The sequence below is a fragment of the Cajanus cajan genome, chromosome 6 (genome assembly GCF_000230855.2).
Source record: "Cajanus cajan strain Asha chromosome 6, NIPB_CcT2T_4, whole genome shotgun sequence".
In the NCBI taxonomy this organism is placed as follows: Eukaryota; Viridiplantae; Streptophyta; class Magnoliopsida; order Fabales; family Fabaceae; genus Cajanus; species Cajanus cajan.
Window position 1 is genome coordinate 48,155,965 of NC_138522.1, and position 12,639 is coordinate 48,168,603.

At 31.5% G+C, this 12,639-nt stretch overlaps 2 protein-coding genes across 2 annotated transcripts; one reads left to right on the forward strand and one right to left on the reverse strand.

The window, feature by feature from the left end:
- Positions 1 to 1,490: 1,490 nt before the first annotated feature.
- Positions 1,491 to 5,501, forward strand: LOC109798085 (QWRF motif-containing protein 2). The gene is made up of 6 exons (XM_020358293.3): positions 1,491 to 2,805; positions 3,043 to 3,162; positions 3,534 to 3,650; positions 3,763 to 3,852; positions 4,790 to 4,897; positions 5,034 to 5,501. Exons 1-6 carry the CDS (start codon positions 2,305 to 2,307, stop codon positions 5,091 to 5,093), a joined length of 996 nt encoding a protein of 331 aa, XP_020213882.1. The 5' UTR covers positions 1,491 to 2,304; the 3' UTR covers positions 5,094 to 5,501.
- A 5,857-nt stretch (positions 5,502 to 11,358) lies between these two features.
- LOC109795681 (LOB domain-containing protein 38) lies at positions 11,359 to 12,312 on the reverse strand. The gene is made up of 3 exons (XM_083077385.1): positions 12,019 to 12,312; positions 11,674 to 11,983; positions 11,359 to 11,573 (listed from the first exon to the last, which is right to left on the reverse strand). The coding sequence occupies exons 1-3, from the start codon at positions 12,200 to 12,202 to the stop codon at positions 11,486 to 11,488; spliced, it is 582 nt and encodes a 193-aa protein (XP_082933511.1). The 5' UTR covers positions 12,203 to 12,312; the 3' UTR covers positions 11,359 to 11,485.
- Between the last annotated feature and the right edge of the window lie 327 nt (positions 12,313 to 12,639).

Here is a 12,639-nt window from a genome sequence, read left to right on the forward strand (position 1 = left end):
TATATATAATTTTAATTTTAACACCTTAACTTGGGACTTTGTAATTGTATAAACTATGAAAACCTCACCATACTATTTCCATAAATGGCATTTCTACCGAAAGTTTATATCACGATAACCACCAACAATGAAAACACAATCAGGCATTTATGGAAAATCATACAACGATTAAGTACCACCACACTCCAACTAGACTCAGTGCTGTTGGTTTGCTTATTGCTTAAGCTAAAATTATTGCTTCTCATTTCCAAAAAATATCATCACCCTTTCCCATCCCATTTGAAGTTGATAAGCCTATCACAAAAGGTGTGTCTCGTTTCTCACTAGCTACCTTTTCTTTTCTTGAACCTTAATAATACCTGGTATAAGTCAAATTTTTTACAAAAATAATATTTTTTTAAAATTTTTTTACCCAAATAGCAACTGTGCGAATTTATTTACATTACTAGTACTGTTTACTGTTCACGTTCAGAACAGACCGTCCCAGATGCAAAAATAACACATGAAGAATGGATCAGAACAAGTCGTTCTGATATTAGAACGGGTCGTTTCATATTCAAAATTAACACATGAACAGTGAAACTAGAACGGGCTGTTCTGGCCATTTCTGATGGGCCGACATATGGAACAATAAACGTGAGCATACATTGATGGGTCATTTGCCCATTATTTCAAATACGAGAATACATGGAATAGTACATGGTCAATTCCATCTATTTCCTATATGTGGCACGACTACTACAATGCAAGCTCTGACATGAAGATTATTGGTTAATAATGACAAGCCTAGATAGGAAGTAGATGGAATTGGCCATGTACCATTCCATGTATTATCGTGTGTGAAACAATGGGTTTTGTATTGGATGACTCATCAATGTGTGCTCACGTCTATTGTTCCATATGTCGGCCCATCAGAAGTGACCAAAACAGCCCGTTCCAAATTCAGAACGGCCCATTCTGATTTCATTTGTCATGTGTTAATTTTGAATCTGGAACGGCCCGATATCGGAACGGCCCGTTCTGAACATGAATAATAAACAGTTCTAGTGGTATAAATAAATTCGCATAGTTGCTATTTGGGTAAAAAAATTTTAAAAAAATATTATTTCAATAAAAAATTCGGTACAAGTCTTCCACTATCTCAATCATCCAACTCATTGCAATAATGTGACTGTGTTCGCAAACATTATCTGGACTGGACTAGATTAGAAACTGAAATTATTGTTTGAAGTGTTTCTTAAGCGATCGTGCTTTAACTGTAATTTTATAGCACAGGTTTGATAAGTGGTCCTCTTAACCAGCAATCTCATCTCACTCCTTTTCTTAAATTGTGATCAACCTTTGAGCCTTCTTCGGTAATCCTACTCATTGTTATACTTCTCATGCTTCCAAGTAAGACAGCTGCTTCGGAAAATGGCAAAGTAAAAACATACAGTGTAGAAATACTCCAATTCCAGATGAAAAGAATTTATGTACCGTGTAAAAATTTTTCATGACCAGTTAATTATTCAAAACTTATAATTAAATTTATCATATATATACGAGGATTTATTATTATCAAATGGTAATGTAATTTTTTTTACATTATTAGGATACATATTATTTTCGTTTTCCTATTTTTATATTTATATAAAAAAAATCGTAATCGTATATATTTATTGTTGTTGACTTGTTATTATTTGTCACAAACTCACGACTATCAACTATGTAGATCCATGCATGGTTCGATAATTTGTGACTGCGATTCTTAGTCTACAACAACCTGATGGGTTAGTCAGTTGATAATAAATTAATAAATACTGTGTGTAAGTGTAACATATAAATATAAAACCGTTAAATTAAGTTGGAAAAGCGTGGGTTTGTGAGTTGAGGACTCAAAGTGGCTTTAATCATATCCTGTGTTGTCCTTGTCAAACCTTGAGACATTCTTAATGAGATATGCAGATTGCAGAATGTCCCATTTCTGATTGATTGTACACTAACCAAATTAATTAGTAGTAGATATGATGATAGGTAAATTCTGATGTTTTGCCCCAAATAAGTTCTTTCTAGTTTTCACCACCACCATAATCCAGTGCTGGAGATAGGGAAAAAGGTGATGTCATTGTGTGAGGGAGTGGAAAAGTCCCACGTGCAAATACGAAAGGTGATGTGTTAGTACTAATGCGACAGTTAGACTCCAAATCCCGGGTTTCAACCGTAACGGTCAAAACATCCTTCCTTCCCATTATTTTTCTTCACTCCTTTCCTTCCCACACTTATTCCTCTGCCCAAGAACACGAATTCAGCAACTGAACCCACGCAATGGTGGAAGCCACGTCATCACCTTCGCGGAGACGACCCGCCACACCGACCTCAGCGTCGTCCGGAAAGGTGCTTCTAAGTTCGACAACAACGAGGAGCCTGTCTGTGTCGTTTCAGGGCGAGTCGTTTCGGATCACCGTGAACAAAGCCAAAGCAGCAACCAACGCTGTTTCTGCTCCGAAACCGAGAAACTCACCGTCGCATTCTCCGCGAGGAGGAGTTATAAATAGCAGGGGCCAAGTTTCTTTCACTCGTCCCGCTTCGCCCAACAAGGCTTCCTCCGCAACCAGAGGTTTGAGCCCCTCGCGCCTCAGAAACGGTGCGTCCCCTAACGAGCCTTCTATTTTGAGTTTTGCCGTTGACGTGAAGCGAGGGAGGGTCGGAGAGAACCGAATTGTCGAGGCGCATTCGCTCAGACTTCTCTATAATCGTCTCTTGCAGTGGCGTTTCGTCAATGCCAGAGCATATCTTCACCTCTCTGCACAAAATTCTAACGCTCAGGTATGCTTTCCTATTCTTTTTTTTTTTTTTTTTTCAGCAATTGAGTTAGGATATATAAGGAAAAATCAATCATCACTTTGGAAATATCAATAGTTCACCTGGGTTTGCTTGATAGATGAGCAAGGCCAGCTCGGTCACGCCAGCCACTCATTGTAGAATAGTCTCAATTATTGATAAAATCATATTTATGATGTACACATGACAGTTGGATTTTTAATTTTTTTTTTCTTGTATCAGAATTGTCTCTATGGTGCTTGGGCATCCACCACTAAACTACGAGAATCTGTATGTGCCAAAAGGAGGGAGTTACAATTCCTGAAGCATAAGTTGAAGCTCATTTCCATCCTCAAGGAGCAAGTAAGATCTACCGTTTCCTTTTGCTCAAGTTGTTCCTATATTTTTAGCTTGAGAATAAGATTTTAATTTATATCTCTTCAACATAAGGCTTTTGACTTATTGTTAGCTCTCATATCTTAACACTTTTTTTTTTATAGATAAATTTCTCTGCAACCACTTAAAAGAAAAGAAAATAAGAAAGTAAAATGAATTAAGTTTTTTTTATATGTTAAAATCACTTTTGAATAAATTAGACAAAAGAGTTTCTATAAAAATTAAGTGCTTGTATTAATTTTAAGTTACAGAAGAAACTCGATTTATTTTACCATCTTGCTTCATCCTCTTGTAAATGTTTTAAGAGAAGATTAAAGTTCTAAAAGTTTTTTCTGTAGATGATGTATTTGGAAGATTGGGCTATTCTTGATCAAGTTTACACAAGTTCACTTTCGGGAGCTATTGAAGCACTCAAGGCTAGCACCCTCCGCCTTCCGGTTGTTGATGGGGCCAAGGTATGTTCTTTTTGCTTTTTGTTTATTCGTCTATTCCCTCCACGATAGGTGGTGCCATAATGATTTACTGATATTAACATGTTTTCGGAATAATATAAAAATTCTCTGTCAGGCAGATGTACTGAAAGTGAAGGATGCTCTTTGTTCAGCGGTGGATGTAATGAAAGCTATGGCATCCTCCATATGCTTATTGTTACCAAAGGTACATATTCCTTTTCCCGTACTGATAAGGATCTTAGATATCAATTATTATTTGAATTTCTGTGGGCACGTAAGTTTTTTTAATCTTCTATTTCTTTTAATAATTTGAGTTATTTGATCACCCGTCTCTTGATTCTGTTTTTTCTTACTATGGTAGTAAATAAATTTGTTATACACCATAAGTCTAGCATTGTAATGACACCAGAAAATGAAAATGATATGGTCCTTTGCCTGTTATACTTGTTATCTCTCACATTTACCCCTTCTCTTAAAACAGAGAATAACAGTACCAATATTACACGGTGGGCAACTTTCAGTTGAAGATTTTAAATTGTTAACGAATGTCATACTGTGTGATACATAATGATTGTTTGAGTATATTAGTCTTACCATTAACCGCAACAAATGAGCAATGCATACAAACCATGTACTCCAAACCTCATCGTTCCCCATTTTATATACGATATATATTACACAATCAAATACTATCTGCAGAGTTACAGCTTCTGATTTTTCTTTTGTTTATGCACTTTTTTTGTTATTTGTAGACTTCGTGCTACCACGTGTATTTCTCTTCATTACCTACCCCTGCATAATTTTATTTATTACACACTTGTGTCCACTTCATTTACTTTCGGGAAAAAATTGAAGCACTTGTCATTGTTTGTTTGACCTTGCGCAATCTTGTTGTTTGTCTTGAATCATTTAAACTTAAATACATTTGATCTATGATTTGCGAGTTTACTTTTACAACTCATGTAAAGTAATGAACTTGGTTTCAAAATCCTGGTCGAAGATTCATATGTACGTATATATAATATATTGTTAGACTTTTCAGTCAAAATTAAACTTTCTGAGTACTTACCATCAAAAGTATTGGTTTATGTACGGTTCCATTGGCGTGCCAAATTTTTTGAAAAGCCATTTGCAATTGATAGGTTGTACATGTAAATTCGTTGGTGGTTGAAGTTTCTAACTTGAGTACCAAGGAGCATGCTTTGCTCGATCAGTGGAAAGACCTTTTATCAATGGTTACAGCCATGCAGGTAAATTTTGTATCTGAAAAAGTGGTAGCGAAGCTTAGCATTCATTTGATTATCATAACATGAAGTTGAAGGACTTGTTATTCCTTTACTCAAATGTATGGATGCAACCTTGATAACAAAATCTTTACACGAGCAGGTTAGAGAGTGTAGCCTGAGAACGCATCTCACTCAACTTAAATGCTTACATGAAGGCTGAAGCTCAACATTGAAAGTAACGAGCATATAACTGTTGTATGTATGACCAAGCTCACTTTCATTGCTAACGTACCGAAAAATATGATGTTGTGTGATAATAGGTGTGCTTATTTTGGCCTTGCATTCGATACGTGCCTGTGTATGATGTCATTCGATATATACGCCTTTTCTTTGTTATTTTAAGAAGTTCCAAAGGATGTATATAAACAGTGTAGCATTGTTATTTATTAGTTGAATCTGTTGTATAATTACGATGCGGTTAGCAAGGTATCTGATTTTTATTTTTTTTTGTGTGTTTCTTATTATAAGGGGGGTTGGTATGTATCCATGGGAATTATCCAAAAAGTGCATGTGTAATATAACAATATTCATTTTCACTATGAATTTATAGTTTTTATTTATTCATTTATTTTTATAAGAAAGGTAACTCGTAAGTCCTAACCAATTGATTGCCAGTGGAGTGGGACTTGTGAATTGCAAAAGTAAAGGAGTAACAAAGTTTCTGCTAGCCGCTCCAGAAAGAATAATAAAATTAAAGAGATAAATGGATACGTTGAAGTTTCTTGTCAAGGTAGTGTTTAATGGGAAAAAAATGGTTTCTCGTCAAGGTACGTAGTGTTTAATGGAAGGTAGCGTTTATTGAAGAAAAAAAATAGTGGATGCTCGTCAAAAATAATTTTTTTTTATCTTACTCAAAAAAAATTTACTAGATATATTTACCAACTAAACCCATATCATGAAGAAAGTAAACTCGGACTGAATCTTTGTGCTAATTTACGATAGCTGAAGTGTTTTAGTTTAAGGAGACATTTTTTTTTAAGATTAACATACTTTTTTAGTTTTTATAATTTTATTTACTTTACATTTTAGTTCTTATAGACATTTTAAAATATATATTTTTAATCTTTAATCTTTATATTTACAATTTTTTTATCTATAATTCTTGTTGTTAATTTTTTTTAACATTATCTCTTTTATGTTGATGTGATAGAGGTATTAATTTAATTTTATATAGTTTATATCAAATTTATTTAATTAAAATTGCTCTAAATTAGGTATTTTAATATTTTGTACCTTTTTTGTACTCTTATCTGTGACATCCATTATTAAAATACCATTTTTTTTATCATGACAAAATGAAGACATCTATCATGTTAACACAAAATAATGTCACAAAAAAATTGAAAATAAGAATTAAAAAGTTAAAATAAATTGTAAATTTAGGATCTAAAAATATTTATCTTAAACTATAGAGATTAAAAAGGATTGAAAAAAAAAAGTATAGGAACTAAGAAAATATTATTTTTAATTACATAAACTAAAAGATAAAATAAGTAAAATTTATAAAAATTAAAAAAGTTTTCATTTTTTATTATTAAAAAAAAGAGGAAAAAAAAAAGAAGAGAGTCTAAAAAGTAAAATGAGGGATGTCGATAACAGTGGGCTACATACAGTAGTATATCATCAAAACGGGCTCTTTTTATTGGGCCTATATTCTTAATACACCGTCTCCTTATCAGGTCGATGGGAATTGGAGAAATTTGAATGGTCCAACTAAGATAGTTTTTTTTTTTGTACAAATTAAGATAGTTTTAAACTTTCATCTTTATCCTTTTTGTAAATAATAATAATAAATAAATAAAAGTTCTTCCAACTCTAACTTGTTCCGATTGTCGTCTTGTGCTCACCAACATCAGTAAATGGAATAATAACAGTATTCCTATTCATTTTTCAAAGTGAATATTACTCAAATATTTTTGGGACAATTTTATTAAAATTAATTTTCAAAGTTGGTAATAAATTTGCAAAAATTAAAAAATAAACAAATTTTTTTTATAATTTTAGCACAATAAATATTTTTCTCAACAATTATAGTTTTTATAATTAATGTTATTAGAATCATTCTTTAATTTAGCTAACCTTAACATGCTATTAACTTTTTGTCCCGACAATTTTTACTGTAATATCTATCGAGAGTCATAAATATCTTATTTTTCAAATGAAGTGACCTTTTTCTTCATTTTACTTTTGACTATTTTATACTAAATTGGATTCTATGGCACAGCATATTAATTATTTTTGTCTGGACAAGTGAATATTAATAGCAAAAAAAGCATAAATTGATGGTGAGAACCATCTAATGGTTGACACGTGTACAATTGGGCAAGATTAATTTGGTGTGAAGGGTTTAGCAATTAGCGATTAATGGATAGCATATTGACAACACAAAGGTGCGAGACGCGGCGAACTGAGTGAATTCGTGAAAGCAAGGGCAGTCGCAGTTTGGCTTCCATTATACGATATTCATTTCCTAAACTAAGTAAATAAAAGCTATATTTTATAGATATTTTTATTGTTACTTTTAATTAAATATTATGTTATCTATTTGCACGATAAATACCTAACATTAAAAGTAGCATAAATTATTAAAACAATTCTGTAGAAGGAATAATAATCATGATTTCCAGAATTTATCATAATTTTAAAATTTATAAATTTTAAAAATTTTGAGAATCATTATTCTTAAGAATGATTAATCTATTTGGTTGATTGTAAATATTTTTTAGAATGTTTATAAATATTATAAGAGAATTATAAATTTTTATTGCATTAATCAAGTAAGTTAAAATAACGTAATATTTTTTATTGTAATAAAATATATTTTTTTAACTCAAAACATTAGATTTTCAACTACTTTATGGGGATAACTTGTTGGAAAACTTGTATAAAAAATATTTTTGAAAAATTATGTTTTCTATGAATGTTTTTTTTAATGGTAATATTAAACGTGAGAAACTAATATTTTCAACTTTAAACTCTTAAAAAAATAAAAATATTTCACATATTGCATATCAAACACTTAGTAGAAGGGAAACTTAATTTTTCTTTCCAGGAAAACATGGTTTCATGAAATTATAAATCTCGAAAATCATAATTTATGATCAAAATATGCTTAATAGATCATGTTCATGCATATATATATATTACTTAAGAATCAATAATTTTTACTATATTAAATTAAAAAATAAAAATAACATAACATTTTAACGAAATAAAACTTTTCATTTAACTCAAAAACATATTATATTCTCACTTAACTCCATGAGATTTTTTTTTTGTTTCTAAAATAAAAAGACTAAACGCCCAAATTAAAAACTACTAAAGAAAGTTACAACAAACATATTTGTGAATAAAGGGAACACAGTCTACGAGATTCAAAAACATGAACCCCTTCATGTGAACAAAATCATGAGAAACATAGGTAAAAATCATTTTCAATAAATAATATTTTTGAGAATATAATTTTAATTAGTAAATCTAATGTGAGAAATTAATTTTCCTAACTTTAGATTCCAGAAAAAGCTAAACACCTTATTAGTTTAGAATAAACATTAACACTAAGTATTGTTTGGAATGGATGAAATTTAAGATATTAAAGAGAAAGTGAGGGGATGATCGACAAGTTAGATAGGTGGGTTTCGTATGCCGATTAATGTTTAATTCCTTGATTATGCTTACGAGAAGACGTTATTCAGATAAACATTTTTTTAATAATTTTTAAAGGAGATATTTTCTTACTATTGTTGATAATATCCTTAATGCACATAAAAAAATAAATGAGAGAAACTTCCTCTCTTTCCTATGCTGTAAAGAGCAAAAGAAAGGAGTTATCTCCTCATTTTTTTTCAATCTTTTTGGATGGTAGAAAGTGAACGCACTGGATATTAAAATGACGAAAATATATTGACTTCGTATATATATTTCTTATTTTATATACATTGTTTTCAACTTTATTTTGTATAAAACAATCTAAAAATTATCTCACTTTTGATTCCTTTTCCTTTCTCCTCTTTCTTTCCTTTCCTAAATCAAATCAAATAAACCCTAAACTTATCTACGTTGTGTTTAATTTGTAAAGCTTATATCCAACGTTGTCTGGTTTAGCTTATTTTTTTTATATCAACTTGTTTTAAAAAATTTGAAACAAACCAACAACAGAAGTGGCTTCCTAAGAATGAGACCAGATGAAATAGACCCAATTCAATGCAAGTTAACTGGTTTGTGTTGCTACAGGGATGAAGAAAGCTAAGAAAAAATGTAAGCATTATTTTTCTTGCATTGGAAAAGTAGAAGTCTATCTGTATGTTAAAATGGTGGCTTTTGGCGTGGAACCCACTTCTAGAGTTCTAGTGGAGGAAATCCATGGTTGTGACGTGCACCGCACCATCTATATTTTTATCACGTGGATTTGCTCCATGCTTAAAATTCTCGGCTCCCATTATTTTTGACCTCAAGATTCCTCAAATCTTCTGACACATGCGGCGTAACGTTAAAGTAATGCATTCGAATGTGTGCCCCTTTTCTACTTTTCTGCCTTCACCTACCTTCCGACTCAAAAACCGTAAACCCACTCCCACTCCCACCCTCACCCTCTATTCTTACGACTTTTAAAATGTTTGTGTGATTAAAAAATTTAACACGATGAGGTTGATCGGGTTTATGAGTGGAATATTGGACAAAAGTCTGATATGTAGAAACAGAATCGATCCCCACATGGGAGGCACCCTTTTATTTGATGAGGATGCCGAGGATGAACAAACTCATCACAAACCTCGTCACCAAATCGTACGGTTCACACAATGCCCTTGCACGTCAATGTCATCACATTATCATGGATAAATACGTTCGTTTTACTGGATATATTAAGTTTGAATTTTATTACGATTATTGTGGTTTATTATATTGATTAAAAAGTTTTTTGTCAAATTGGGGTAAATATAACATTTGGGTATGATATATTTCTAAATAGTGATCACGACTGGTACGGTCTATTTCTAATTAAATAACCTAATCAACTAATTGGTATTGGAAAAAAAAATATCTAAAGCAAAACATAATATATGGAAATTAAAAATATTACTACTCGAGATATTAAACAAAGGTAAAAACAAGTTAGACTTCACAGGAGTCAAGTCCAATATGTTTATATGATAAAACTTGCAAATAAAGCATAAATTCATCCTTGAATAAGATTACAAGTTTGACTATTTATGTGAGTCAACATGCTTAAGCCGTTTAACAAAGTAAATAAATTTATATCTTTAATATGTTATAAAAAGTTAATAAAATAATAACGATAAAAAAAACAGTTGTTTATTTGAATAAGTCAAATTGTTAGGTTTAAAAGTATTTTTAAATGGTTCATAATATACCTTTTTAATCAAATGAACTTTTATAAAAAATATAAAATTTACATGTAGTAAATATTATTTTTCAATCAAAATTAAATTTTTACATCAATAATATATGTAATATAATTTTTGGTTAAGTGTCAATGCATATTAATAAAATAAAACTCCAATTTTATGAAGAAGAATGTCTATAGTATTATACTTAAAATTTTATCCTTTATATAAAAGAGCCTTATCAACCAACATTTTTACCTGACTATGTGTATTTGAGAATATGTTTGATACAACGCAAATGGCAATTTTTACTTTCCAAAGCAAAAAATATAAAAGTAAGGAGGGAGTTTGTTTACCGGAGTTGAACTCCAAGCCAAACACATTGTATATCCATTGGACACTGATAAACATTTTCCTCATAAAATAAAGCGTTTGATTTTAAATAAATCAAGAAAAAAAGAAAATTAAAAAAATATATATAAGCATTTTTCATGACAAATATACTTTATAATTAATTATCAACTATATTTAATTTTTTTTACAAATACAAAGTTTAAATTAGGTTAAAACACAACTTCATGTAAAGTCAAAGTTACTCATCAACCTCTTTTAGATTTTTCAATAAGATGACAAATCTTTTATCCACCTTGGACACAAGTCCACATTAAAAAATATAAAATATAAGAGAAGTCAAATTTAATTCAAAGTTCTAACTAATAAATGCATAGAGACTTAACTTGTGTTATCTTACAGGATTATTTAATTTATTAATTATTAGAGGGATCAAACTATTTCACGTCTCTAATAGTTATATAGAAAATATAATATTCATAGAGGATATAATTTTTTTTTATATTCAAAGAATATAATTTCAATTGGGAAAATAAAAAATGATTATATGTCCTCATTATTCTTTTTAGAATATGTATAGATATTAGTGTTATTGATTTTATACGTGAATTCGAAGAGAAATAAGAAGATAGAAGTGTTATCTTTAATAATTTTTTTATTTTTTTGTCTTTTTCTTCTCTCCAATGCGTTTCCCCTCTAAATTGTGTCCTTGTTTGTTTTGTACTAAGCGAAGCGTAAGAGAGAGAAGTATATAATAGGTAATGTTGCAGTGTACATTGTGAGGGGAAGAGAAAATGTTTGAAGTGATTATTTGATAATAGAAACATTAAAATTGCGTCAAAAATTGACCAGAAACTCAACTCACTCTGGGAGCTAGAATTTGGAAAAGCATTCTCATAGTCATAGCGTTATTCCACCTCCTCCAACTCCTCCATCTCCCTGCGCTGCATGCGGATCCAACCTCACGATATTATATTCTAGATTCTAGAATAATAATAATTATTATTATAATATAAGGCGCAGTATTGAGTAAACTAGACAAACAGATTCAAAAGCTTTTTGTGATTGTAGTTCGCCATCTGCGATTCTTCGGAAACCAAAGACGTATCCGCAGTGCTGGTCCTCTTGAAAGAATCGGACGCCACCGCCTGAAACTGAGAGAACATAGCGTCGGAGGATTCATCGAAAGCGGGCGGCGCAACCTCCGGCAGAGGACGGAGAAGGCCTCCGGCGAGGACGGTGTCTACGGCGGCCTGGCACATGTGCCAGTTACCGGTGCAGAGCAGTCCGACGGCACCGTTGACGGGATTAATGATCCGTCCGCAGGCTTCGAATAGTAGAGATTGAAAAAGCGCTGTAATTAAGAAGGAGGTAGCAGTTACCACTTACCAGGTCTGTTTTGTTGGGGAACGGAGGAAATGAAAAACATGAGATCGGTACGACCGAAGAACTTAGCGAGGAAGAGAGTTGCATGGGCTTGGGCCTGGGGGGAATGGATCCACTGTAGGGAGGATCTGAGGCTGCATCTCTCGCTGCACCTTTTCCGGAGGACGCGGCAACCGTTGCAGCTCATGCTTTTTTCGCTATTTCTTTTCTTTCGCCTTACCACACCGCACACCAATAAATAACACCTACTTATCTAATCCCAAAACATATATAATAAAAATATAAAATCAGATATTTTCACGCCCTAACCAGTGGAACACAGGGAATCATAATTGTTTTCATTAATATTATGAATTTGTATACGGTGTCTTTATTGATAAACAAATAATACTGCAGCTCGCGACTTCGGTATAATTTTATATTTATTTATTATTATAATTTAACTGTCAAATTAAACTATAATAGGATGAATATTTTATAAGAAAAAATATTGTGACATCCTCTTTATTTTTTAGTTTATTTTTGGGAAAAAAAATAAATAGAACTAGCATTTTAATAACTATTAGTTTATTGCATGTTGTTTTTATAACTGTGCTTGCAATTGTTAAGAGACTTATATTTCTA

Excerpts from the sequence above, each read along its gene's own strand:
- LOC109798085 (XM_020358293.3), top strand. The coding sequence starts at position 2,305 with ATGGTGGAAGCCACGTCATCACCTTCGCGGAGACGACCCGCCACACCG. Across the intron at positions 3,163-3,533 it reads TTTCCATCCTCAAGGAGCAA|ATGATGTATTTGGAAGATTG; the intron begins GTAAGATCTACC and ends TTTTTTCTGTAG. Across the intron at positions 4,898-5,033 it reads CAATGGTTACAGCCATGCAG|GTTAGAGAGTGTAGCCTGAG; the intron begins GTAAATTTTGTA and ends TTACACGAGCAG.
- LOC109795681 (XM_083077385.1), bottom strand. The coding sequence starts at position 12,202 with ATGAGCTGCAACGGTTGCCGCGTCCTCCGGAAAAGGTGCAGCGAGAGA. Across the intron at positions 11,984-12,018 it reads TCCCCAACAAAACAGACCTG|CGCTTTTTCAATCTCTACTA; the intron begins GTAAGTGGTAAC and ends TCTTAATTACAG. Across the intron at positions 11,574-11,673 it reads CACAAAAAGCTTTTGAATCT|CGCAGGGAGATGGAGGAGTT; the intron begins GTTTGTCTAGTT and ends ATCCGCATGCAG.